Genomic DNA, 27379 nt, shown 5'->3' on the forward strand with positions numbered 1-27379 from the left:
CAGCTTTGTACCTTTTTAGTTCTCAACCATTTCTTCACTTTAACTTCTTATTTTTTGCTTTAAACAACATCTGACCCGGTTGCAGCGCCCGACGACAGTGAGACAATGAGGAACACATGAGACGCTCATGAACTGGAGGCATCATCCGCTCCCACTGAGTCAGTGCTGCCCCCCAGTGGACGAGTCTGCACATCACAGCTGCATTCAAACCGATTACATGTTATTACATTTATGCAACCATCCTGAAATGCTTTCAAACAAGAGGTTGATTCAATAATAAGTAGATTAAAACTTAAATTACTTCTGAGACGATGGTTTCAGTCGTGTTTTAAGCGAAACCTCCAGAGCTCCTGCAGGTTTTTAGGAGCAAAACTCACTTTAAAGGTTCTTTTTCTAACTGCGTTCGGTGTTTCGCTCTGGGAATCGCTTACACAACGTCTGTCTGTGACACACAGGTCAAACGCCCCCTCATACTACCACAGGGGACCGGCCCCTCCTCAATCATCTTTCTCCCTGTGATGGATCTTTGTGAGCTCCCTCAGCTTCTCTAGGCTGACTTGGAGATCTGCTCAACTGTTCAGACGAACCGTAAAGGATGGCGTCGTCGATCGTTAGACCAACACTTCCCCGAGTCTCTCAGCCGTTCTCATGTAAGCGGTTTGTGTGAAAGGTCAGAGGAGCGGCGTGTGCTCGGGGATCAGCTCCTCAAAGCAGTTTCAGTCCAAAGCAACTGGACTTGGTTCTGTGTCAGGAAGACGTTTCACCTCTCATCCAAGAGGCTTCATCAGTACATGTACGCATCTGACCAGGACCAGGACCAGGACCAGGACCAGGACAAGGACCAGGCTGGGACTGGACCAGGACTGGACCTGGACCAGGACCAGGACCAGGACAAGGCTGGGACTGGACCAGGACAAGGACCAGGACAAGGCTGGGACTGGACCAGGACAAGGACAAGGACCAGGACCAGGCTGGGACTGGACCAGGACAAGGACCAGGACCAGGCTGGGACTGGTCCACTGACTGAAATAGACGTGGTACGGTTGCACTCACACTGGTCAAAGGAACCAGACTTTAGCCGTGGAGCCTGTTTGGGCACGGGACGGAGGCACAGTGGGAGTGCGCCCTGAGGATTTTCAAGCACCCAAAAGAACCCTGACTCTACCGACCTGCAGCTCCTTCCTTTACTTTAAGGATTCCCTGTTATATTCTGTCTCTGGTGTTAGTGAGTCGACCTGTTTTAGGGTTTGTTTGATACATTTTCACTGTAGTCGATGTTTTGTGTTGACAACAAAAGTGTTGTTCCAGAACCAGAACACACAGAAGACACTTTATTACAAGGGACTTTAAATATACACAAAGAGAAGCAGGATGTGTCTGAGGAGCCACTCCACTGCAGGGAATTATTATTATTATTAATATTAATAATAATAATATGAGAGTCCAGAGGCTGAAGCTGCTCAGAGAGAAGAAAGTCAGAGTGCTGCAGCGTGTGCAGATCAGAACGTCACCACTTTGGTTTCCTTGGGTTTGGTTTTCTTCACTGGGACGTGGAAGTCCTCGTGGTCCGCGCTCATGTTGTTGGACAGCCAGGGAACGGTCACCGAGTTCGCTGAAGGAGAGACGGCAAGTTCAGTTTTCAGTAAAGCTACGACACATCTGCTGCGTAACAAAGAGCCGCTGCTCGTCTTTTATACGTGCTGGGACTTTAACTCATGCTGCTGCAGAGGTTTGCTGTTATTTTCAGCAGCATTAGTGGTTAAAAAAGACCTTTGAATGCCTTCACCGTGCTGCCCCGAGCTAATCACTGTTAGCCACGTCCGCCTGTTAGCGTCTCTGCTGGATTTCTACCTTAATAGTTACATGAAAAACTGTTTCAGTGGATTATTTGATGACCCTTGAGGAGGAGTTTACGCCAGAATTACACTGAAACATTTATCCTGATAGGCATTTGGGTCTAATGTCTTCAGAATGAATGTAGGAACAGCGACCTTTGACCTCCAAAATCTACTCCGTTCATCTTTGTGACCTGTCAAATTTGAAGGAAATCCCTGCAGGTGTTCCTGAGATGTCGTCGTTTCTCTGGCGCGGTGATTTAAAAGTCTAATAATGTCACGTGTGTTGGTTTGAGGCGATGCGGAGCTGCTGCGGTTCAAACACGGACACAGAGGAGACTCACTTGCAGCCTGATGCTCCGGACAGTCCTTCTGGAAGTGTTCCACGGAGCCACAGACACGACAGGAGCCTCCTGCAGAGACACGAGTCAGCATTTAAACCTTAGGACAGTTAATGACTCTGGGGCGTGATGGACGTGTGGGTGTGTGCTCTTTACCTTGTGCGTAAAGTCCTTTAGGGTTATCTGGGCAGCCGCGCGACAAGTGTCCCGTCTTCCCACAGATGAAGCACTTAGCGTACGGGTGTTCACCTGAGAGAGAGAGGCGCACACACACACACACAGGTTACACACACACAGGTTACACACACACATGTTACACACACACACAGGTTACACACACACAGGTTACACACACACACAGGTTACACACACAGGTTACACACACACAGGTTACACACACACATGTTACACACACACACAGGTTACACACACACAGGTTACACACACAGGTTACACACACACAGGTTACACACACACACAGGTTACACACACACACAGGTTACACACTATTACAGCTGTGGGAAATACACTGGAGATCCAAATTAAGAACAAAGTGTTAATACTTGATTTATTCTGAAATGTTGTTGTTTTTCTATTGTTCAGAGTTTGATAGATCATCTGCTGTGGCTCCATCACTGCTGCACCAGCATGTTTTCTTAAAAACTCAGTTTATTGAAGAAGAACAGTGCAACATTAATGAAACACACGATCAAACATGGGTTTAAATTCCCAGAATTAGCCAAAACACTCATGTTCATGTGTAGTCCCGTGGCATCAACGTCAAAAATACAAATAAACAAGATAAAGAACAACATCAGCAGCACAGAACTCTACAGAACAGGTAGTAAGGTAAGATAAAATAAATAAAATCCAGAGTTAGTAGATTCACATTCACAGCAAATTGTTTTAGTGCTGACGTGTTCATGTGTTGGTCTTAACTGTGTGTGTGTTTAGTTCTCTGATGCGTCGTGGGATTGAATTCCTTTCTCTTGCACTTTTGACGGCTGACGGACTAAAAGTGCGTTTTCACTACTAAATAACACGATGAGCTTTAAAAAACATCATAATTGTCCTTTGACGTCTTTCTTCTGGATGAAAAAGAGTCAAACTGAGCACAGAGCCGATCCTGATCGTTCACATGTTCGGACCTTGGTTCTGTTTTATTCATACGGAGCGTTTGGACCTGGAACTCTTATTTTGAAAGGGTGTTAGGTCACACTGAACATGAACAGATGGATTGCTTGTTGCTGAAGCAGGTTCACATAAACATTTGCATTCACGCTGACATGGAGATGTACAAGAGGAAAACATCCCCAAACCAGGACATGACTTTAAAACGACTGAACCCAAAGTGTGTGAAGAAGTCAGTTAAATCTGGAGGAGGAAGTGTCGTGGTTTGGGGATGTTTTCCTCTTGTTCAGCTCCATGTCAGCGTGAATGCAAGTGTTGATGTGAACCTGCTTCAGCAACATGCAACACGTCACTGCAGCTGTCTCCATCAGCTGTGACTTTCATACAAAACAACGTCCGACTGCAAACAGGTGAAGCCGTTCACTGAAACTATGAAATGCTCAGAGGCCAGATCTAATGTGTTTATGTCATGTCGTGGTTTGGGGATGTTTTCCTCTTGTTCAGCTTCATGGCAGGGTGAATGCAAATGTTTGTGAACCTCCTTCAGCAACATGCAAACCATCTGTTCAGTCTGACCTAACACCCTTTCAAAATAAGAGTTCCGGGTCCAAACGCTCCGTTGAAACAAAACAGAACCAACGTCCGAACATGTGAACGATCAGGATCAGATCTGTGGTCAGTTTGACTCTTTTTCATCCAGAAGAAAGAGGTCAATTAAGTGTTTTTTAAAAACTCATCATGTTATTCTGTTGTGAAAAAGCACTTTAACTCCGTCAAACAGGAACAGGAAGTGAGGACGCCAGAGCTCTGAATGACTTCAGCACGACAAATGTCAGGTCATAATATCCATATATATGGATTTTATCTGTATTTAGTTGTTTTGCATCTATTTTCAGTTATTTTGCACGACTTTTGTCACGTGCTGAAGTCGTTCAGAGCTGTGGCCTCTTCACTTCCTGTTCATGTTTGAATCCCAGAGAAGGAAACACTGAAATCTTCTCTTCTGACACAATCAACGCTGTTCTCTCATCCTGGTCACTGTTATTTCACTGAATAAAGGTTTTTTTAAGTGTCTTGGTTATTTATAAACCTGCTGATCTCCAGTGTGTGTAAGTTCTGGCGTCCTCACCCAGAGCCGGGTCCACTTTAGCTCGACACTTCTGGATCTCGTGTTCGGTGGAGCCGCAGCGGTAGCAGATGCCTCGGCCCATCTCCTCGTCGCGGTCGGCCTCCGGGCAGTCGGCCAGACCGTGACCCGGCTTCCTGCAGTTAAAGCACAGCTGGGGAGGGAAACACAGAACAGAGTTTCAAGTTTCCCCAGAGCGCTCTTTTTAAAGCTCACTGTCACTGAGGGCGCCCTCCCACTGTGCCTCCGTGCCGTGCCCCGTGCTTTAGGGTCCTTGTCCCCCCCTCCAGGCCCGTTTGTACTCACACTACCTGGGCCTCGGAGAATGCTTCTTGCTGCCTATACGTCATCACGCCGTAACACGTCACACGCATTGATGACGTCATGGCGATGCGTGGCTTTGTTTCCAGATCTTTCCGTAGACCTCAGAGTTTTTGTGCGTCTTGTCGACTGTTTTTGAATCTTTTCATCGACCAAATCTGCAGTAAACACTCCACCTCCGCATCACACCAACGTGAACCTTTCACCGCCATTGTTTGAAATGTCCGCGCATGGTCCCTCCTTCTTTTTTCTACGTCCCAACAGGCGCACAGGAAATGACCTCAGAACCGCCGTAGGCCTCGTGCTCGTACACGTGCGCACGCTCGTGCTCGTACACGTGCAAACGTGCTTTACTAAAGCCCACCTCTCCCAAACGGGCCGTGGACGGCAAGCGTGCCGCTCCTAGACGTGGTACGGTTGCACTCACACTGGTCAAAGGAACCAGACTTTAGCCGTGAAACCTGTTTGGGCACGGCACAGAGGCACAGCGGGACTGCGCCCTGACAGACGTCTGTCCACTCACCATGTTGTTTCTCTTGTTGTCCTGCCTCTTCACCCTCCTGTCTTCTCTCCGTCTGTCTTTCTTCAGGGCCGTCTCCAGCTCCTCCCTGAGCCCCTGCACCCCCTCCCCCCGGGGCAGCGGCCGCCCGCTCTGCTGCAGGAACTCCATGAAGCCGTTCACGTCCTCGTTGACGTAGTCCTTCTTGGGTCGGTTGGGCTTCTTCACAGCTGATCCACCAGGATGAGTCCCTCTCAGGGGGTCCCTCTGGGGTCCCTGCTTAGAGCTGCCGGGGGGGCCCCCTCCTCCTCCTCCTCCCCCCCTCAGCTGACTCCATGGCGTGGCCTCAGCCGGCTTGTGTTTGTGGATGTTGTTGGCTCTCGCCCACCTCACCATGACTGCACCTGCTGCCTGAAGAGGAAACGTTTATTTCAGCTGGAAGAATTTTCAGACTAAAAGTCTTGGTATTTTCACAGTAAAAGTCTTTGTATTTTCACACTAAAGGTCTTTGAAAATACCAAGACTTTTAGTGTGAAAATACAGACTAAAAGTCTTGGTATTTTCACACTAAAAGTCGTAGTATTTTCACACTAAAAGTCTTGGTATTTTCACACTAAATGTCGTAGTATTTTCACACTAAAAGTCTTGGTATTTTCACAGTAAAAGTCGTGGTATTTTCACACTAAAAGTCTTGGTATTTTCACACTAAAAGTCTTGGTATTTCCACACTAAGAGTCTTGGTATTTCCACACTAAAGGTCCTGGTATTTTCACACTAAAAGTCGTAGTATTTTCACACTAAAAGTCTTGGTATTTTCACACTAAAAGTCATGGTATTTTCACACTAAAAGTCTTGGTATTTTCACACTAAAAGTCTTGGTATTTTCACACTAAAAGTCTTGGTATTTTCACACTAAAAGTCTTGGTATTTTCACATTAAAAGTCTTGGTATTTTCACACTAAAAGTCTTGGTATTTTCACACTAAAAGTCTTGGTATTTTCACATTAAAGGTCTTGGTATTTTCACATTAAAGGTCTTGGTATTTTCACATTAAAGGTCTTGGTATTTTCACATTAAAGGTCTTGGTATTTTCACACTAAAAGTCTTGGTATTTTCACACTAAAAGTCTTGGTATTTTCACATTAAAGGTCTTGGTATTTTCACATTAAAAGTCTTGGTATTTTCACACTAAAAGTCTTGGTATTTTCACACTAAAAGTCGTAGTATTTTCAGACTAAAAGTCTTGTTATTTTCACACTAAAAGTCTTGGTATTTTCACACCAAAAGTCTTGGTATTTTCACACTAAAAGTCTTGGTATTTTCACACTAAAAGTCTTGGTATTTTCACATTAAAAGTCTTGGTATTTTCGCACAAAGTCTTGGTATTTTCACACTAAAAATCTTGATATTTTCACACTAAAAGTCTTGGTATTTTCACACTAAAAGTCTTGGTATTTTCACACTAAAAGTCTTGGTATTTTCACACTAAAAGTCTTGGTATTTTCACACTAAAAGTCTGGGTATTTTCACACTAAAAGTCTTGGTATTTTCACACTAAAAGTCTTGGTATTTTCACACTAAAAGTCTTGGTATTTTCACACTAAAAGTCTTGGTATTTTCACACTAAAAGTCTTGGTATTTTCACATTAAAAGTCTTGGTATTTTCACATTAAAAGTCTTGGTATTTTCACACTAAAAGTCTTGGTATTTTCACATTAAAAGTCTTGGTATTTTCACACTAAAAGTCTTGGTATTTTCACACTAAAAGTCATGGTATTTTCACATTAAAGGTCTTGGTATTTTCACATTAAAGGTCTTGGTATTTTCACATTAAAGGTCTTGGTATTTTCACATTAAAGGTCTTGGTATTTTCACACTAAAAGTCTTGGTATTTTCACACTAAAAGTCTTGGTATTTTCACATTAAAAGTCTTGGTATTTTCACATTAAAAGTCTTGGTTTTTTCACATTAAAAGTCTTGGTATTTTCACATTAAAAGTCTTGGTATTTTCACACTAAAAGTCTTGGTATTTTCACACTAAAAGTCTTGGTATTTTCACACTAAAAGTCTTGGTATTTTCACACTAAAAGTCGTAGTATTTTCACACTAAAAGTCTTGGTATTTTCACATTAAAGGTCTTGGTATTTTCACATTAAAGGTCTTGGTATTTTCACACTAAAAGTCTTGGTATTTTCACACTAAATGTCTTGGTATTTTCACACTAAAAGTCTTGGTATTTTCACATTAAAGGTCTTGGTATTTTCACATTAAAGGTCTTGGTATTTTCACACTAAAAGTCTTGGTATTTTCACACTAAAAGTCTTGGTATTTTCACACTAAAAGTCTTGGTATTTCCACACTAAAAGTCTTGGTATTTTCACACTAAAAGTCTTGGTATTTTCACACTAAAAGTCTTGGTATTTTCACACTAAAAGTCTTGGTATTTTCACACTAAAAGTCTTGGTATTTTCACACTAAAAGTCTTGGTATTTTCACACTAAAGGTCTTGGTATTTTCACACTAAAGGTCTTGGTATTTTCACACTAAAAGTCTTGGTATTTTCACACTAAAAGTCTTGGTATTTTCACACTAAAAGTCGTAGTATTTTCACATTAAAAGTGTTGGTATTTTCACACTAAAAGTCGTAGTATTTTCAGACTAAAAGTCTTGTTATTTTCACACTAAAAGTCTTGGTATTTTCACACCAAAAGTCTTGGTATTTTCACACTAAAAGTCTTGGTATTTTCACATTAAAAGTCTTGGTATTTTCACATTAAAAGTCTTGGTATTTTCACACTAAAAGTCTTGGTATTTTCACACTAAAAGTCTTGGTATTTTCACATTAAAAGTCTTGGTATTTTCACATTAAAAGTCTTGGTATTTTCACACTAAAAGTCTTGGTATTTTCACATTAAAAGTCTTGGTATTTTCACACTAAAAGTCTTGGTATTTTCACACTAAAAGTCATGGTATTTTCACATTAAAGGTCTTGGTATTTTCACATTAAAGGTCTTGGTATTTTCACATTAAAGGTCTTGGTATTTTCACATTAAAGGTCTTGGTATTTTCACACTAAAAGTCTTGGTATTTTCACACTAAAAGTCTTGGTATTTTCACATTAAAGGTCTTGGTATTTTCACATTAAAAGTCTTGGTATTTTCACACTAAAAGTCTTGGTATTTTCACACTAAAAGTCGTAGTATTTTCAGACTAAAAGTCTTGTTATTTTCACACTAAAAGTCTTGGTATTTTCACACCAAAAGTCTTGGTATTTTCACACTAAAAGTCTTGGTATTTTCACACTAAAAGTCTTGGTATTTTCACATTAAAAGTCTTGGTATTTTCGCACAAAGTCTTGGTATTTTCACACTAAAAATCTTGATATTTTCACACTAAAAGTCTTGGTATTTTCACACTAAAAGTCTTGGTATTTTCACACTAAAAGTCTTGGTATTTTCACACTAAAAGTCTTGGTATTTTCACACTAAAAGTCTGGGTATTTTCACACTAAAAGTCTTGGTATTTTCACACTAAAAGTCTTGGTATTTTCACACTAAAAGTCTTGGTATTTTCACACTAAAAGTCTTGGTATTTTCACACTAAAAGTCTTGGTATTTTCACATTAAAAGTCGTGGTATTTTCACACTAAAAGTCTTGGTATTTTCACACTAAAAGTCTTGGTATTTCCACACTAAAAGTCTTGGTATTTTCACACTAAAAGTCTTGGTATTTTCACACTAAAAGTCTTGGTATTTTCACACTAAAAGTCGTAGTATTTTCAGACTAAAAGTCTTGTTATTTTCACACTAAAAGTCTTGGTATTTTCACACCAAAAGTCTTGGTATTTTCACACTAAAAGTCTTGGTATTTTCACATTAAAAGTCTTGGTATTTTCACATTAAAAGTCTTGGTATTTTCACACTAAAAGTCTTGGTATTTTCACACTAAAAGTCTTGGTATTTTCACATTAAAAGTCTTGGTATTTTCACATTAAAAGTCTTGGTATTTTCACACTAAAAGTCTTGGTATTTTCACATTAAAAGTCTTGGTATTTTCACACTAAAAGTCTTGGTATTTTCACACTAAAAGTCTTGGTATTTTCACATTAAAGGTCTTGGTATTTTCACATTAAAGGTCTTGGTATTTTCACATTAAAGGTCTTGGTATTTTCACATTAAAGGTCTTGGTATTTTCACACTAAAAGTCTTGGTATTTTCACACTAAAAGTCTTGGTATTTTCACATTAAAGGTCTTGGTATTTTCACATTAAAAGTCTTGGTATTTTCACACTAAAAGTCTTGGTATTTTCACACTAAAAGTCGTAGTATTTTCAGACTAAAAGTCTTGTTATTTTCACACTAAAAGTCTTGGTATTTTCACACCAAAAGTCTTGGTATTTTCACACTAAAAGTCTTGGTATTTTCACACTAAAAGTCTTGGTATTTTCACATTAAAAGTCTTGGTATTTTCGCACAAAGTCTTGGTATTTTCACACTAAAAATCTTGATATTTTCACACTAAAAGTCTTGGTATTTTCACACTAAAAGTCTTGGTATTTTCACACTAAAAGTCTTGGTATTTTCACACTAAAAGTCTTGGTATTTTCACACTAAAAGTCTGGGTATTTTCACACTAAAAGTCTTGGTATTTTCACACTAAAAGTCTTGGTATTTTCACACTAAAAGTCTTGGTATTTTCACACTAAAAGTCTTGGTATTTTCACACTAAAAGTCTTGGTATTTTCACATTAAAAGTCGTGGTATTTTCACACTAAAAGTCTTGGTATTTTCACACTAAAAGTCTTGGTATTTCCACACTAAAAGTCTTGGTATTTTCACACTAAAAGTCTTGGTATTTTCACACTAAAAGTCTTGGTATTTTCACACTAAAAGTCTTGGTATTTTCACATTAAAAGTCTTGGTATTTTCACATTAAAAGTCTTGGTTTTTTCACATTAAAAGTCTTGGTATTTTCACATTAAAAGTCTTGGTATTTTCACACTAAAAGTCTTGGTATTTTCACACTAAAAGTCTTGGTATTTTCACACTAAAAGTCTTGGTATTTTCACACTAAATGTCTTGGTATTTTCACACTAAAAGTCTTGGTATTTTCACATTAAAGGTCTTGGTATTTTCACATTAAAGGTCTTGGTATTTTCACACTAAAAGTCTTGGTATTTTCACACTAAATGTCTTGGTATTTTCACACTAAAAGTCTTGGTATTTTCACATTAAAGGTCTTGGTATTTTCACATTAAAGGTCTTGGTATTTTCACACTAAAAGTCTTGGTATTTTCACACTAAAAGTCTTGGTATTTTCACACTAAAAGTCTTGGTATTTCCACACTAAAAGTCTTGGTATTTTCACACTAAAAGTCTTGGTATTTTCACACTAAAAGTCTTGGTATTTTCACACTAAAAGTCTTGGTATTTTCACACTAAAAGTCTTGGTATTTTCACACTAAAGGTCTTGGTATTTTCACACTAAAGGTCTTGGTATTTTCACACTAAAAGTCTTGGTATTTTCACACTAAAAGTCTTGGTATTTTCACACTAAAAGTCTTGGTATTTTCACACTAAATGTCTTGGTATTTTCACACTAAAAGTCTTGGTATTTTCACATTAAAGGTCTTGGTATTTTCACATTAAAGGTCTTGGTATTTTCACACTAAAAGTCTTGGTATTTTCACACTAAAAGTCTTGGTATTTTCACACTAAAAGTCTTGGTATTTCCACACTAAAAGTCTTGGTATTTTCACACTAAAAGTCTTGGTATTTTCACACTAAAAGTCTTGGTATTTTCACACTAAAAGTCTTGGTATTTTCACACTAAAAGTCTTGGTATTTTCACACTAAAAGTCTTGGTATTTTCACACTAAAGGTCTTGGTATTTTCACACTAAAGGTCTTGGTATTTTCACACTAAAAGTCTTGGTATTTTCACACTAAAAGTCTTGGTATTTTCACACTAAAAGTCGTAGTATTTTCACATTAAAAGTGTTGGTATTTTCACACTAAAAGTCGTAGTATTTTCAGACTAAAAGTCTTGTTATTTTCACACTAAAAGTCTTGGTATTTTCACACCAAAAGTCTTGGTATTTTCACACTAAAAGTCTTGGTATTTTCACATTAAAAGTCTTGGTATTTTCACATTAAAAGTCTTGGTATTTTCACACTAAAAGTCTTGGTATTTTCACACTAAAAGTCTTGGTATTTTCACATTAAAAGTCTTGGTATTTTCACATTAAAAGTCTTGGTATTTTCACACTAAAAGTCTTGGTATTTTCACATTAAAAGTCTTGGTATTTTCACACTAAAAGTCTTGGTATTTTCACACTAAAAGTCATGGTATTTTCACATTAAAGGTCTTGGTATTTTCACATTAAAGGTCTTGGTATTTTCACATTAAAGGTCTTGGTATTTTCACATTAAAGGTCTTGGTATTTTCACACTAAAAGTCTTGGTATTTTCACACTAAAAGTCTTGGTATTTTCACATTAAAGGTCTTGGTATTTTCACATTAAAAGTCTTGGTATTTTCACACTAAAAGTCTTGGTATTTTCACACTAAAAGTCGTAGTATTTTCAGACTAAAAGTCTTGTTATTTTCACACTAAAAGTCTTGGTATTTTCACACCAAAAGTCTTGGTATTTTCACACTAAAAGTCTTGGTATTTTCACACTAAAAGTCTTGGTATTTTCACATTAAAAGTCTTGGTATTTTCGCACAAAGTCTTGGTATTTTCACACTAAAAATCTTGATATTTTCACACTAAAAGTCTTGGTATTTTCACACTAAAAGTCTTGGTATTTTCACACTAAAAGTCTTGGTATTTTCACACTAAAAGTCTTGGTATTTTCACACTAAAAGTCTGGGTATTTTCACACTAAAAGTCTTGGTATTTTCACACTAAAAGTCTTGGTATTTTCACACTAAAAGTCTTGGTATTTTCACACTAAAAGTCTTGGTATTTTCACACTAAAAGTCTTGGTATTTTCACATTAAAAGTCGTGGTATTTTCACACTAAAAGTCTTGGTATTTTCACACTAAAAGTCTTGGTATTTCCACACTAAAAGTCTTGGTATTTTCACACTAAAAGTCTTGGTATTTTCACACTAAAAGTCTTGGTATTTTCACACTAAAAGTCGTAGTATTTTCAGACTAAAAGTCTTGTTATTTTCACACTAAAAGTCTTGGTATTTTCACACCAAAAGTCTTGGTATTTTCACACTAAAAGTCTTGGTATTTTCACATTAAAAGTCTTGGTATTTTCACATTAAAAGTCTTGGTATTTTCACACTAAAAGTCTTGGTATTTTCACACTAAAAGTCTTGGTATTTTCACATTAAAAGTCTTGGTATTTTCACATTAAAAGTCTTGGTATTTTCACACTAAAAGTCTTGGTATTTTCACATTAAAAGTCTTGGTATTTTCACACTAAAAGTCTTGGTATTTTCACACTAAAAGTCTTGGTATTTTCACATTAAAGGTCTTGGTATTTTCACATTAAAGGTCTTGGTATTTTCACATTAAAGGTCTTGGTATTTTCACATTAAAGGTCTTGGTATTTTCACACTAAAAGTCTTGGTATTTTCACACTAAAAGTCTTGGTATTTTCACATTAAAGGTCTTGGTATTTTCACATTAAAAGTCTTGGTATTTTCACACTAAAAGTCTTGGTATTTTCACACTAAAAGTCGTAGTATTTTCAGACTAAAAGTCTTGTTATTTTCACACTAAAAGTCTTGGTATTTTCACACCAAAAGTCTTGGTATTTTCACACTAAAAGTCTTGGTATTTTCACACTAAAAGTCTTGGTATTTTCACATTAAAAGTCTTGGTATTTTCGCACAAAGTCTTGGTATTTTCACACTAAAAATCTTGATATTTTCACACTAAAAGTCTTGGTATTTTCACACTAAAAGTCTTGGTATTTTCACACTAAAAGTCTTGGTATTTTCACACTAAAAGTCTTGGTATTTTCACACTAAAAGTCTGGGTATTTTCACACTAAAAGTCTTGGTATTTTCACACTAAAAGTCTTGGTATTTTCACACTAAAAGTCTTGGTATTTTCACACTAAAAGTCTTGGTATTTTCACACTAAAAGTCTTGGTATTTTCACATTAAAAGTCGTGGTATTTTCACACTAAAAGTCTTGGTATTTTCACACTAAAAGTCTTGGTATTTCCACACTAAAAGTCTTGGTATTTTCACACTAAAAGTCTTGGTATTTTCACACTAAAAGTCTTGGTATTTTCACACTAAAAGTCTTGGTATTTTCACATTAAAAGTCTTGGTATTTTCACATTAAAAGTCTTGGTTTTTTCACATTAAAAGTCTTGGTATTTTCACATTAAAAGTCTTGGTATTTTCACACTAAAAGTCTTGGTATTTTCACACTAAAAGTCTTGGTATTTTCACACTAAAAGTCTTGGTATTTTCACACTAAATGTCTTGGTATTTTCACACTAAAAGTCTTGGTATTTTCACATTAAAGGTCTTGGTATTTTCACATTAAAGGTCTTGGTATTTTCACACTAAAAGTCTTGGTATTTTCACACTAAATGTCTTGGTATTTTCACACTAAAAGTCTTGGTATTTTCACATTAAAGGTCTTGGTATTTTCACATTAAAGGTCTTGGTATTTTCACACTAAAAGTCTTGGTATTTTCACACTAAAAGTCTTGGTATTTTCACACTAAAAGTCTTGGTATTTCCACACTAAAAGTCTTGGTATTTTCACACTAAAAGTCTTGGTATTTTCACACTAAAAGTCTTGGTATTTTCACACTAAAAGTCTTGGTATTTTCACACTAAAAGTCTTGGTATTTTCACACTAAAGGTCTTGGTATTTTCACACTAAAGGTCTTGGTATTTTCACACTAAAAGTCTTGGTATTTTCACACTAAAAGTCTTGGTATTTTCACACTAAAAGTCGTAGTATTTTCACATTAAAAGTCGTAGTATTTTCACATTAAAAGTGTTGGTATTTTCACATTAAAAGTGTTGGTATTTTCACATTAAAAGTCTTGGTATTTTCACACTAAAAGTCTTGGTATTTTCACACTAAAAGTCTTTGTATTTTCACACTAAAAGTCTTGGTATTTTCACACTAAAAGTCTTGGTATTTTCACATTAAAAGTCTTGGTATTTTCACACTAAAAGTCTTGGTATTTTCACACTAAAAGTCTTGGTATTTTCACACTAAAAGTCTTGGTATTTTCACACTAAAAGTCTTGGTATTTTCACACTAAAAGTCTTGGTATTTTCACACTAAAAGTCTTGGTATTTTCACACTAAAAGTCGTAGTATTTTCACACTAAAAGTCTTGGTATTTTCACACTAAAAGTCCTGGTATTTTCACACTAAAAGTCGTAGTATTTTCACATTAAAAGTCTTGGTATTTTCACATTAAAAGTCTTGGTATTTTCACATTAAAAGTCTTGGTATTTTCACACTAAAAGTCTTGGTATTTTCACACTAAAAGTCTTGGTATTTTCACACTAAAAGTCTTGGTATTTTCACACTAAAAGTCTTGGTATTTTCACATTAAAAGTCTTGGTATTTTCACAGTAAAAGTCTTGGTATTTTCAGACTAAAAGTCTTGGTATTTTCACACTAAAAGTCTTGGTATTTTCAGACTAAAAGTCTTGGTATTTTCAGACTAAAAGTCTTGTTATTTTCACACTAAAAGTCTTGGTATTTTCACATTAAAAGTCTTGGTATTTTCACATTAAAGGTCTTGGTATTTTCACATTAAAAGTCTTGGTATTTTCACACTAAAAGTCTTGGTATTTTCACACTAAAAGTCTTGGTATTTTCACACTAAAAGTCTTGGTATTTTAAGACTAAAAGTCTTGGTATTTTCACACTAAAAGTCTTGGTATTTTCACATTAAAAGTCTTGGTATTTTCACACTAAAAGTCTTGGTATTTTCACACTAAAAGTCTTTGTATTTTCACACTAAAAGTCTTGGTATTTTAAGACTAAAAGTCTTGGTATTTTCACACTAAAAGTCTTGGTATTTTCACATTAAAAGTCTTGGTATTTTCACACTAAAAGTCTTGGTATTTTCACACTAAAAGTCTTGGTATTTTCACACTAAAAGTCTTGGTATTTTCACACTAAAAGTCTTGGTATTTTCACACTAAAAGTCTTGGTATTTTCACACTAAAAGTCTTGGTATTTCCACACTAAAAGTCTTGGTATTTTCACACTAAAAGTCTTGGTATTTTCACACTAAAAGTCTTGGTATTTTCACACTAAAGGTCGTAGTATTTTCAGTCTTTGCTGTAAGTTACAGTTTGAATCGTAATTTAGATAAAAGTGTCAAACACTGCTGAAATAGTCTGTAGTTGTTGAATCTTAATGACCTTTAAACACCGTAAAAACACATCGTTACAAACCAAAACACAAGAAATAACTTTAAAGCTTCTGTTTTTAATGAAACACCCATAAACATGCACTGGAGCTAATGCTAAGCTAGCTAACACACAGCGCGAGATTTGGGCTTTTAACGTAAAAATCATATTTTTCTCTTTTAAAGAGGAAACAAAACGATGATCAGACACAAACTCTTGCTCCAGAACATCGTTTCAAACACAAACAGGAGATAAAAACAACAACTTTACCTCACAGAGTTTCACTGCATGTGTTTGGGTTTACACCGGAAGTCGTCGTCTTCTTCTTCTTCTTCGCGTGTTTTGCGGCTCCAGAGCTGCTCAGCGCCCCCTGCTGCGCCTCTGCGCGAACAACAACCAGCACTCACCAGACTCATGGGGCTGGATGTGAAATAAATATATAATATTAATGTTATTACATCTGCAGAAAATACTTTTATGTTTTCATTTTATTCAACCAGGAAAAAAAAGAGTCATTGAGATAAAAATCAATTTAATGGAAACAAGTGAGAAAAAACTAAAAAGATACAAAAACAAGATTCAAACATTTAAAACTTCTACAGCCACGTGACAGCTACAAGTATCTTTGCATCTCTTTAAATGAGACAGATGAGATCAACTAAGAGACACAAAAGATACAGAGACTCAAAACAACTGTGAAAAACCCTAAAACAGCTACAAAAGACACAAAAAAAACACAAAAAGACACAAAACAACTACAAAGAGAGACAAAAAGATACAGAGACTCAAAACAACTATGAAAAACCCAAACAACTACGCAATGAAACAAAACAACTGCAAAAAAATAAAACTGCAAAAAACAACTACAAAAAGATACATACGGCTACAAAAAACTAAAACAACCAACAAAAAATAACTGAAAAAAACCTAAACAACTGCAGAAAAAACCCTAAAACAACTACAAAGACTCTCAAAATAGCTATAAAGGGGGTTAAAATGTACACAAAAAACAACTGAAAAGAGACTTAACTACTACAAAAAACAAAACTACAAAAACAACCACATAAAGACACAAAACAACTACAAAAAGACACAAAACAACTACAAAGAGACACAAAACAGCAACAAAAAGACACAAAACAACTACAAAGAGACACAAAACAGCAACAAAAAGACACAAAACAACTACAAAGAGACACAAAACAACCACAAAGAGACACAAAACAACTACAAAAAGACACAAAACAACCACAAAGAGACACAAAACAACCACAAAAAGACACAAAACAACTACAAAGAGACACAAAACAACTACAAAAGACACAAAACAACTACAAAGAGACACAAACAACCACAAAAAGACACAAAACCACACAAAGACACAAAAACACTACAAAGAGACACAAAACAACTACAAAAAGACACAAAACAACTACAAAGAGACACAAAACAACTACAAAGAGACAAAACAACCACAAAGAGACACAAACCAACTACAAAAAGACACAAAACAACTACAAAAAGACACAAAACAACTGCAAAAACACACAAAACAACTACAAGGAGACAAAACAACATTAAAATGACCCAAAACAACTACAAAGAGAAACAAAACAACCACAAAGAGACACAAAACAACAACAAAGAGACACAAAACAACCATAAAGAGACACAAAACAACTACAGAGAGACACAAAACAGCTACAAAGAGACACAAAACAACCACAAAGAGACAAAAAACAACTACAAAGAGACACAAAACAACCATAAAGAGACACTAGCCAACTACAAAGAGACACAAAACAGCTACAAAGAGACACAAAACAACCACAAAGAGACACAAAACAACCACAAAGAGACACAAAACAACTACAAAGAGACACAAAACTCCAATAAACCAAATCCCTTATGTGCTAAATTATGACGTTTACAGTATTATTGTTGTTGCAGGAACATTAATCAGCGCGTAGATCTGGTTTTTACAGAATTAAGCACTAAACTCTTTAATGAATGATTCACTCGCAGCTGTGAGGAGGAGGAAAGAGCAGAACAGGTGATTTAATGAGACCAGCAGGTGCAGCGTCAGTGTGTGTGTGTGTGAGAGAGTGTGTGTGTGTCCTGACAACATGCTGCGTCTGCTCCTCACTGCTCTGCTCTTTGTGCAACAAACCAAAGATGGTAAGAAACACACACTTTTGATGTGACTTCACTCTGGAGACGAAGAACCACGGTGACGTTTCTCTGCTCTCTCGTGTGTTTCAGTCGTCTCAGGTCCGTTACAGGGAACCGACAGAGGTAAGCGTGTGTGTTTGAGGTCTGGATTCATCCAAAATGTCCTTGTTTGTGTGTGTGTTTAAAGTCTAAAAGTGTGTTTTTGCAGCGGCGGCTCAAGAGAACTGGTTCACCAGGCTGTTGAATTACATGAAGACGAACCCAGAGACTTTAGAAGGTGAGTGTATGAGCTGCAGGAGACTCAAAGTGTTGGTCATCATGTCTTCATTTGCTGTCTGCAGAACAAAGCAGGACAAAGCAAAGGCATTTAAATGGGCAGCATGTGAGAAATGATAAAAACAGTTCAAACCCCAGATGTGTTCATGTTGCTGCGGCCTCTTTCCCTGTGACAGAGCTGATGAGCAGAGACCGTGCGGTGCTGCAGGGAGACTTACTGGTGCTGGTGAGTGAACCTGCACCGCGGTGATTCATCTGAGTTTAAGGACAAATGCTGTTTTTAAGAGATTTATTATTGCACAAAGTCTGAAGACGTGTTAGTGATGATCATGCATCTGTACGTACTGATACAGATACAGTGTGTTTATGGATCTAATGTGATCTGAAAGGAGTTTTAAAGTGAGAGAACCAGTCAGTGTAGCTGCACCGCTGCATTCTGGGGCCCAAAGAGTCAGAACCACACCTGGAAACTGTCTCAGATACCAACGAGGAAGACACTGAGAATGACCAGAGAGGCATAAAAGGCCTCGAGATGACTTTAAAGAGTCAAGGAGACGGAAAACGACCAGAAAAAAAACCTTAAAATGACCCCAAAGACGCAAAGAGACGCCAAGTGACTGTAAAGAGACGCCGAGTGACCTTGGAGGGGGACGCCGAGTGACTGCAGAGGGGGACGCAGAGTGACCTTGGTAGGGGGACGCAGAGTGACCACAGAGACGCCAAATGACCCAAAATGACTACAAAGAGACGCCAAACGAGCACTAAAAGCGTGTAACGTCTGAGGGCGTCCTGCTCCGGCGCTGTGTAGCTTCACTCTTGTCTTGCTGGACTGTGCAGGAGGACAGGAACGCAGTGGAAAGCATCTGGCCCACCGCAGAGATCCCCTACGTCATCAGCCCAGAGTTAGGTGAGCAGTCTGAGGACTAAAGCCCCGCCCCATCACTGCTCCAGGTCCCTGTCTGACCCGCCCCCCTGGCTGACCCTTCCCCCTGTCCTCTCGTCTCCCTGTCCTCTCCTGCAGAGGCCCGGACAGACGACCTCCTCGCTGCCATGGCCATGGTGTCGGAGCACACCTGCGTGACCTTCCACCCGAGAACCTCGGAGGCCAACTACCTGCACTTCCTCAACGGCAAAGGGTGCAACTCTCTGGTTTCAATGCTCTAACGATGGAGTAAAAAGTGTTTCACTGACGCAAACGGCCTTTTGTCTCCGCTGCAGCTGCGCTTCATACGTGGGCTTCATCGGTGGCAAGCAGCCCGTGTTCGTCGGGCCCCTGTGCATCGTGGGTAACGTGGTCCATGAGATCCTGCACGCGCTGGGCTTCCACCACGAGCACACGAGGGAAGACCGCGAGCAGCACATCAAAGTTATGTCCCATAACATCATGGAGGGTAAAGTGTCGTCCTGCAGCCGCTCACACGTTTGTTCTGCTGTTACTTTAAGGATGAGAGTTTTTATTAGGACATAAGAGCCCCCCCCCTTAAGGCGCGAGAGTCCCCCCCCTTAAGGCGCGAGAGTCCCCCCCCTTTAAGGCGCGAGAGTCCCCCCCCCTTTAAGCAGTAAGAGTCCCCCCCCTTTAAGACATGAGTCCCCCCCCCCCCCCCCCCCTTAAGACACGCTCTGCAGAGATCCACCCAGGACCAAAGTCGCTGTGACGTCACAAATGTGTGTGTGTGTGTGTGTGTGTGTGTGTGTGTGTGTGTGTGTGTGTGTGTGTGTGTGTGTGTGTGTGTGTGTGTGTGTGTGTGTGTGTGTGTGTGTGTGTGTGTGTGTGTGTGTGTGTGTGTGTGTGTGTGTGTGTGTGTGTGTGTGTGTGTGTGTGTGATGTCGCTGTGTTTCAGGGATGGAGAAAAACTTCGTAAAGCAACAAGGTGAGACCTTTGACCTCCGCTACGACACGTCCTCCATCCTGCACTACGGAAGGTTAACGTGTGTGGGTGGGTGTGTGTGTCTGTGTGTGTAACCTGTGTGTGTGTGTGGTTCTGTTGTGACCCCCGTGTGTGTGCGTCTGTTGTTCTTCTGTGACCCGCGTGTGTGCGTCTGTTGTGACCCGTGTGTGTGTGTGTTGTTCTTCTGTGACCCGTGTGTGTGTGTGTTGTTCTTCTGTGACCTGTGTGTGTCTGTGGTTGTGACCCGTGTGTGTCTGTGGTTGTGACCCGTGTGTGTCTGTGGTTGTGACCCGTGCGTGTGTGTGTCTGTGGTTGTGACCCCCGTGTGTGTGGTTGTGACCCGTGTGTGTGTGTCCTGTCTCAGTGGGTTCTTCTCAGCTAACGGCCTGCCCACCATCATATCCATGGGGGACGTGACGGACATGGGACAGAGGGTTAAAATGACGGAGATCGACATCGAGAGAGTTCGTCGTCTCTACAGCTGTGGTACGTTTCATCGTCACTGTTGTGTTGGTGACATTAAAGCTCGGCCCGCGGCGCTGAACCCTCCTTTCTCTCCAGATGTTCCCAAAACAGAGAGGGAGAAGGAGAGCAGTGACGTGAGGAAGGATGATGCATACGTGCCGGTACTGTTCGACGATGACACGACCACCGTCGCCACCAAGACCTGAGGTCACGTCCCTGCAGAGTAACCAGAGGAAGAGCATCCACCTGCTCCTGCGCCTGCACGCTGCCACCAGAGGGCGCCACAGCACCAGCACCAGCAGACACAGCCGCCTTCTATTAATAAAAGCTCAATTATATCCCACATTTGTCTTCACTGATTTAAAAAGGGACCAAAAGAGCGAGAGACTCAAAGTGACCAGAGAGAGACTCGAAAATGACCCCAGAGAGACACCAACACAGAGACACAAAGCGACCCCAGAGAGACACCAATACAGAGACACAAAGCGACCCCAGAGAGAGACTCGAAAATGACCCCAGAGAGACACCAACACAGAGACACAAAGCGACCCCAAAGAGACAGAGAGAGCGACCGCAGAGAGACAGAGAGAGCGACCGCAGAGAGACAGAGAGAGCGACCGCAGAGAGACAGAGAGAGCGACCGCAGAGAGACAGAGAGAGCGACCGCAGAGAGACAGAGAGAGCGACCCCAGAGAGACAGAGAGAGCGACCCCAGAGAGACAGAGAGAGCGACCCCAGAGAGACAGAGAGAGCGACCCCAGAGAGACAGAGAGAGCGACCCCAGAGAGACAGAGAGAGCGACCCCAGAGAGACAGAGAGAGCGACCCCAAAGAGACAGAGAGAGCGACCGCAGAGAGACAGAGAGAGCGACCGCAGAGAGACAGAGAGAGCGACCGCAGAGAGACAGAGAGAGCGACCGCAGAGAGACAGAGAGAGCGACCGCAGAGAGACAGAGAGAGCGACCGCAGAGAGACAGAGAGAGCGACCCCAGAGAGACAGAGAGAGCGACCCCAGAGAGACAGAGAGAGCGACCCCAGAGAGACAGAGAGAGCGACCCCAGAGAGACAGAGAGAGCGACCCCAGAGCGACAGAGAGAGCGACCCCAGAGCGACAGCGCGACAGCGACCCCAGAGAGACAGAGAGCGAGCGACCCCAGAGAGAGAGACTCGAAGCGACCCCAGAGCGACAGAGAGCGACCCCAGAGAGACAGAGAGCGACCCCAGAGAGACAGAGAGCGACCCCAGAGAGACAGAGAGACAGCGCGACAGCGACCCCAGCGCGACAGCGACCCCAGAGCGACAGCGACCCCAGAGAGACAGCGCGACAGCGACCCCAGAGAGACAGAGAGCGCGACCCCAGAGAGACAGAGAGCGAGCGACCCCAGAGAGACAGAGAGCGAGAGCGACCCCAGCGAGAGCGACCCCAGAGAGACACAGAGCGACCCCAGAGAGACACATGGAGCGACCTCAGAGCGACAGAGAGCGACCCCAGAGAGACAGAGAGCGACCCCAGAGAGACACAGAGCGACCCCAGAGAGACACAGAGCGACCCCAGAGACACATGGAGCGACCTCAGAGAGACACAAAGGGACACAGAGACCCACAGCGTCCTCACAGAGAGACACAGACGGTCTTGACTGGTTTCACAGCAGTTAAAACACTCACACGTCCGTTTGTCTGAAATAAAAATGAACTTTACAAATGATGTGACATTAAAAAACGTCTGATGATGTAAACGCTTCGTTCAGCTCAACGTCTTGTTTCAGACTGAAAAACACTTCATTTCTGTCGATAACTGACTTTAAAACTATATTTTGATTCATGATTTAATGGTCAGTGTTATGAATATATATATTTGTATATTTGAGCCATGTGACGCTGCAGATGTGTGATTCTCTGTCAGGAGTAAATGTGAGAGCAGCGACTGAGCTGCAGAGAAATGTCCTTAGCTGAGATCACACGAGACGTTCCTCTCCCGTAAAGGAAACATTTACAGCCACACATGGATACTGACGGGGCCGACCGGGCACAGTCCCAGGGGCCCAAAGTGTCAACACCCCGGCCTTCACCTATAAACTGTCACTCAGAGACGAGTACCACCCAGAGACGTGTACCACCCAGGAGGAGACTCAAAACAACCATCAAGTGAAACTAAGACACTTAAAACAGACACAAGAGATGCAAAATGACCTCAAAGAAACATAAACTGAGTAAAAATGGCTCTTTTACACGACAAGTGGACACTAAATGAGTAAATATAGACACTAAAGGAGTAAAAAAAGATACAAAATGAGTAAAAATAGATACAACATGACTATAAGTGGACATGAAACGAGTAAAAATAGATACATTTACAACCACAGATGGATACTGACGGGGCCGACCGGGGGCACCACCACCGACCTCCCACCCCGGCCTTCACCTATAAACCGTCACTCAGAGACGTGTACCACCCAGGAGAGACTCAAAACAACCATCAAGTGAAACTTAAACACTTAAAACAGACACAAGAGATGCAAAATGACCTCATATGGACACTAAATGAGTAAAAATGAATGCATTTACACGACAAGTGGACATGAAATGAGTAAAAATAGACACTAAAGGAGTAAAAAAAGATACAAAATGAGTAAAAATAGATACTAAATGACTATAAGTGGACATGAAACGAGTAAAAATAGATACATTTACAACCACAGATGGATACTGACGGGGCCGACCGGGGGCACCACCGACCCCCCAGCCCGGCCTTCACCTATAAACCGTCACTCAGAGACGTGTACCACCCAGGAGAGACTCAAAACAACCATCAAGTGAAACTTAAACACTTAAAACAGACACAAGAGATGCAAAAGGACCTCATATGGACACTAAATGAGTAAAAATGAATGCATTTACACGACAAGTGGACATGAAATGAGTAAAAATAGACAATAAATTAGTAAAAATAGCCAATAAATTAGTAAAAATAGACAATAAATGAGTAAAAATAGCCAATAACTTAGTGAAAATAGCCAATAAATTAGTAAAAATAGCCAATAAATGAGTAAAAATAGACAATAAATGAGTAAAAATAGCCAATAAATTAGTAAAAATAGCCAATAAATTAGTAAAAATAGACAAATGAGTAAAAATAGCCAATAAATTTGTAAAAATAGATGCAAAATGAGTACAAATAGATACCAAATGACTATAAATGGACATGAAATGGGTAAAAATGGATGCATTCTGAGTAAAAAGCCTTTTAAAGAGGACGTTGGCGTGGAACACGTAAAAGCGTCTAAACTGGAGTTCCTCCTGAAACATTTTGCACGTGAGAGAAACACAAAGACGTGCTGTGATGTGAGAAAATCAGCCGCTGGTTCATGAATCTCCAGTGAAACTTTAATAAACACAAACACAGACTCGAACCGGGAGCGCCTCGTTGGTTTAGTGGCAGCTGTGATGGATTCAGACGCACACAGATGATCAGTGAGTGTCTCTGAAACCACAGCAGACGCCACGACATGACTCTGCTGAGGCTCCAGGGGCCAAACTCACAGATACACTCACTCCACGCAACGCATCTCATCTCCAGCATCTGATCCTGGATCAGGTCTTGGGCGCAGCAGCTCCAGCAGGGGACCCCAAACTTCTCTTTCCCGGGCCACATTAACCAGCTCTAACTGGGGGATCCTGAGGCGTTCCCAGGCCAGTGTGGAGATCTAATCTCTCCACCTGGTCCTGGGTCTTCCCCGAGGCCTCCTCCCAGCTGGACGTGCCTGGAACACCTCCCTAGGGAGGTGCCCAGGGTTCATCCTTACCAGATGATCCTGAACCACCTCAACTGGCTCCTTTCGGAGTAGGAGCAGCGGCTCTACTCCGAGTTCCTCACGGATGCTGAACTTCTCCCCCTCTCTCTAAGGGAGACTCCAGCCCCCCTCCTGAGGAAACACAGTTCACACGCTTGGACCTGGACCTGGTTCTTTGGGTCCTGACCCAGCTTTCATGACCACAGGTGAGGGTAGGAACCAGGACTGAGGGTAGATCCAGAGCTTTGTCTTCCTCAGCTCTCTGTTCATCACAACGGTGCGGTAGAGCGACTGCAGCTCCGGCCAAACTCACGCTCCATCGTCCCCTCACTCGTGAACCAGATCCCGAGGAACTTGAACTCCTTCACTTGGGGTCAGGACTCATTCCCTACCTGGAGTAACAATCCACCGGTTTCCGTTCCATATTACATCACACATCCAACACAACGCTGGCTCTGTTTGCTGCTTTAAAACGCACAAATTAACCCGGAGATCAGCTTTAAAGACCTCATCACTGTATAATCACAGGGTGGGATTAAAGATAATTCAGACTAAATGTATTTGTTATACATTCTGCACCCCCCAAAACGCCCCGTGGGTGAGTTATTCTTTAAAAATATGGCTTTAAATAAAGATTCTCCTCATTAAACCTTTAACGCGCCCGTAAAACATTACTAAGGCTCCAGCGGCCATGATCTCACGCACGCCGCTCCACGACGGCGTCATGGTTTCACCCGGGGGTCGTCCTGGCGCCGGAGCGTCCCGACTCTTTAATTAGGTTTTACAGAAACATAAATATGAATATCTCATCGAATCATATTTACACTACAGGCTTTAAGATGACGAGGCTGAACTCCAGATGACTGTTAGTGAGAAAGGAAATGCCGTTTTAATTAGTGATTAGTGTCCTCTAGGAGCATAAACGTGTGTTAAAGTGTCCTCTAGGAGCATAAACGTGTGTTAAAGTGTCCTCTAGGAGGATAAACGTGTGTTAAAGTGTCCTCTAGGAGCATAAACGTGTGCTAAAGTGTCCTCTAGGAGGATAAACGTGTGTTAAAGTGTCCTCTAGGAGCATAAACGTGTGTTAAAGTGTCCTCTAGGAGCATAAACGTGTGCTAAAGTGTCCTCTAGGAGCATAAACGTGTGTTAAAGTGTCCTCTAGGAGGATAAACGTGTGTTAAAGTGTCCTCTAGGAGCATAAACGTGTGTTAAAGTGTCCTCTAGGAGGATAAACGTGTGTTAAAGTGTCCTCTAGGAGCATAAACGTGTGCTAAAGTGTCCTCTAGGAGCATAAACGTGTGTTAAAGTGTCCTCTAGGAGCATAAACGTGTGTTAAAGTGTCCTCTAGGAGCATAAACGTGTGTTAAAGTGTCCTCTAGGAGCATAAACGTGTGCTAAAGTGTCCTCTAGGAGCATAAATGTGTGTTAAAGTGTCCTCTAAGAGCATAAACGTGTGCTAAAGTGTCCTCTAGGAGCATAAACGTGTGCTAAAGTGTCCTCTAGGAGCCTAAACGTGTGTTAAAGTGTCCTCTAGGAGCATAAATGTGTGTTAAAGTGTCCTCTAAGAGCATAAACGTGTGCTAAAGTGTCCTCTAGGAGCATAAACGTGTGTTAAAGTGTCCTCTAGGAACATAAATGTGTGCTAAAGTGTCCTCTAGGAGCATAAACGTGTGCTAAAGTGTCCTCTAGGAGCATAAACGTGTGCTAAAGTGTCCTCTAGGAGCATAAACGTGTGCTAAAGTGTCCTCTAGGAGCATAAACGTGTGCTAAAGTGTCCTCTAGGAACATAAATGTGTGCTAAAGTGTCCTCTAGGACCCTAAACGTGTGTTAAAGTGTGCTCTTCAGTGGTGAGGGCGTGCTTTATGTGCCCTTCTTTTCCATTTTCGCCCCTGCCCTTCAAAAGTCTGTGCACGCCCCTGTTTCTGACCCAAAGCGCACTTTTTCACACAGACGCTTCACGCGCACGGATCCTGCAGCTTAAATGTTTTATTTGGATCATTGGGGAAACTGTCAGAAAGCGTTCCCGCTGTCCCCGGTGTCCCCGGTGTCCCCTGCGCGCTCACAGACAGACAGACTGGAGCCACGTGAAGCCACAGCCGGGCCGGGGACACGCAGAAGGAGCTGCGCGTAAAAAGGCGCGTCCTCGTTTGTCCGGTAACATCAGTTCCTCCACATCTCCCGGAGCGAGCGGAGCGTGTCCTGCGGCCGCGCGGACACCGGACCCGGGGCGGATACAGCCGCTGTCTCACATTAGCCTTGAGATCCGGAACTTCGGTCCAGCTCTTTTCCTTCTGTCATCTCCGCGGATTTGAACCGGATCGTGTATTTCCCCGCTCCCCCGCAGCCCGGTGTGTGGAGACGGTGCCTCGGTTTAACGGGCGCGCACAGCGGAGCCGTCAGCGCACACTTTACCTCCACCATATCCTGCGTCTTCGTGCAAGAAAATAAACTTTTCCTCTCCATGGAGTGACGCACCGACCCGCAGCTCCCGGTAAGTCCACGCCGGACCTGATTCACGGTTCTTTGGAGGCTGTGCGTCGGTCATTCCGGGATTAAAGTCTCTGATTTTACCGCCACCCTCCGCGATGCTCCGTGATGCGCAGCCACATGTTCACGTGCAAACATGAGAGGGTCATTAGAACGAGCTTAACACGGGTTTAAAGGCAGTAACGTTATTACTCTGGAGAGCATCACGTGCACAAGTAAAGACATTAAAGTGAGGAAGAGGAAGAGCTGCAGAAAAGGAAATATAGAATATATTATTTGATTTTTATGGAAATTATGCAAAATCTGAGTTTCTGCTTCAAACCAATAAAAACCCGAGAAATCAACTGAAATATTCCAGATGAGTGAAAACCAACAGGACACTTCAGCGACAGAAGGAGAAAAATTTGATCTTCCTCTCTGTGCAGCGTCTCTGTGAGTCTGTCCCTCTCTTTCCACATCAGGCTCAGTGTTAAAGTGTCCTCTAGGAGCTAAAATGTGTGTTAAAGTGTCCTCTAGGAGCATAAACGTGTGCTTAAGTGTCCTGTAGGAGCATAAACGTGTGTTAAAGTGTCCTCTAGGAGCATAAACGTGTGTTAAAGTGTCCTCTAGGAGCATAAACGTGTGTTAAAGTTTCCTCTAGGAGCCTAAATGTGTGTTAAAGTGTCCTCTAGGAGCATAAACGTG

General features: G+C 41.2%; 4 protein-coding genes across 4 annotated transcripts in view; 3 read left to right on the plus strand and 1 right to left on the minus strand.

Moving 5' to 3' along the window:
• acads (acyl-CoA dehydrogenase short chain) overlaps window positions 1–27379 on the plus strand; it is a 358028-nt gene that overhangs the window by 317337 nt on the left and 13312 nt on the right. The window lies entirely within an intron of this gene.
• On the minus strand, window positions 1319–15932 carry zcchc9 (zinc finger, CCHC domain containing 9). The gene is made up of 6 exons (XM_083930401.1): window positions 15886–15932; window positions 5278–5664; window positions 4437–4587; window positions 2333–2425; window positions 2180–2248; window positions 1319–1612 (listed from the first exon to the last, which is right to left on the minus strand). The coding sequence occupies exons 2-6, from the start codon at window positions 5647–5649 to the stop codon at window positions 1500–1502; spliced, it is 798 nt and encodes a 265-aa protein (XP_083786527.1). The 5' UTR covers window positions 5650–5664; window positions 15886–15932; the 3' UTR covers window positions 1319–1499.
• Window positions 17742–20623, plus strand: LOC310958562 (hatching enzyme 1.2; the record flags this gene model as incomplete). The annotated part of the gene is made up of 9 exons (XM_083929540.1): window positions 17742–17793; window positions 17878–17910; window positions 17996–18064; window positions 18240–18289; window positions 18901–18970; window positions 19085–19199; window positions 19282–19454; window positions 19905–19986; window positions 20317–20623. The coding sequence occupies 9 exons, from the start codon at window positions 17742–17744 to the stop codon at window positions 20621–20623; spliced, it is 951 nt and encodes a 316-aa protein (XP_083785666.1).
• LOC310958496 (alpha-2B adrenergic receptor) overlaps window positions 26671–27379 on the plus strand; it is a gene marked incomplete at its 3' end in the record, with an annotated part of 9186 nt that continues 8477 nt past the window's right edge. Inside the window, exon 1 of the mRNA XM_083929465.1 lies at window positions 26671–26699. The remainder of the gene's footprint in view (window positions 26700–27379) is intronic.

This window comes from Echiichthys vipera (assembly GCF_963691815.1).
Source record: "Echiichthys vipera genome assembly, chromosome: 16".
In the NCBI taxonomy this organism is placed as follows: Eukaryota; Metazoa; Chordata; class Actinopteri; order Perciformes; family Trachinidae; genus Echiichthys; species Echiichthys vipera.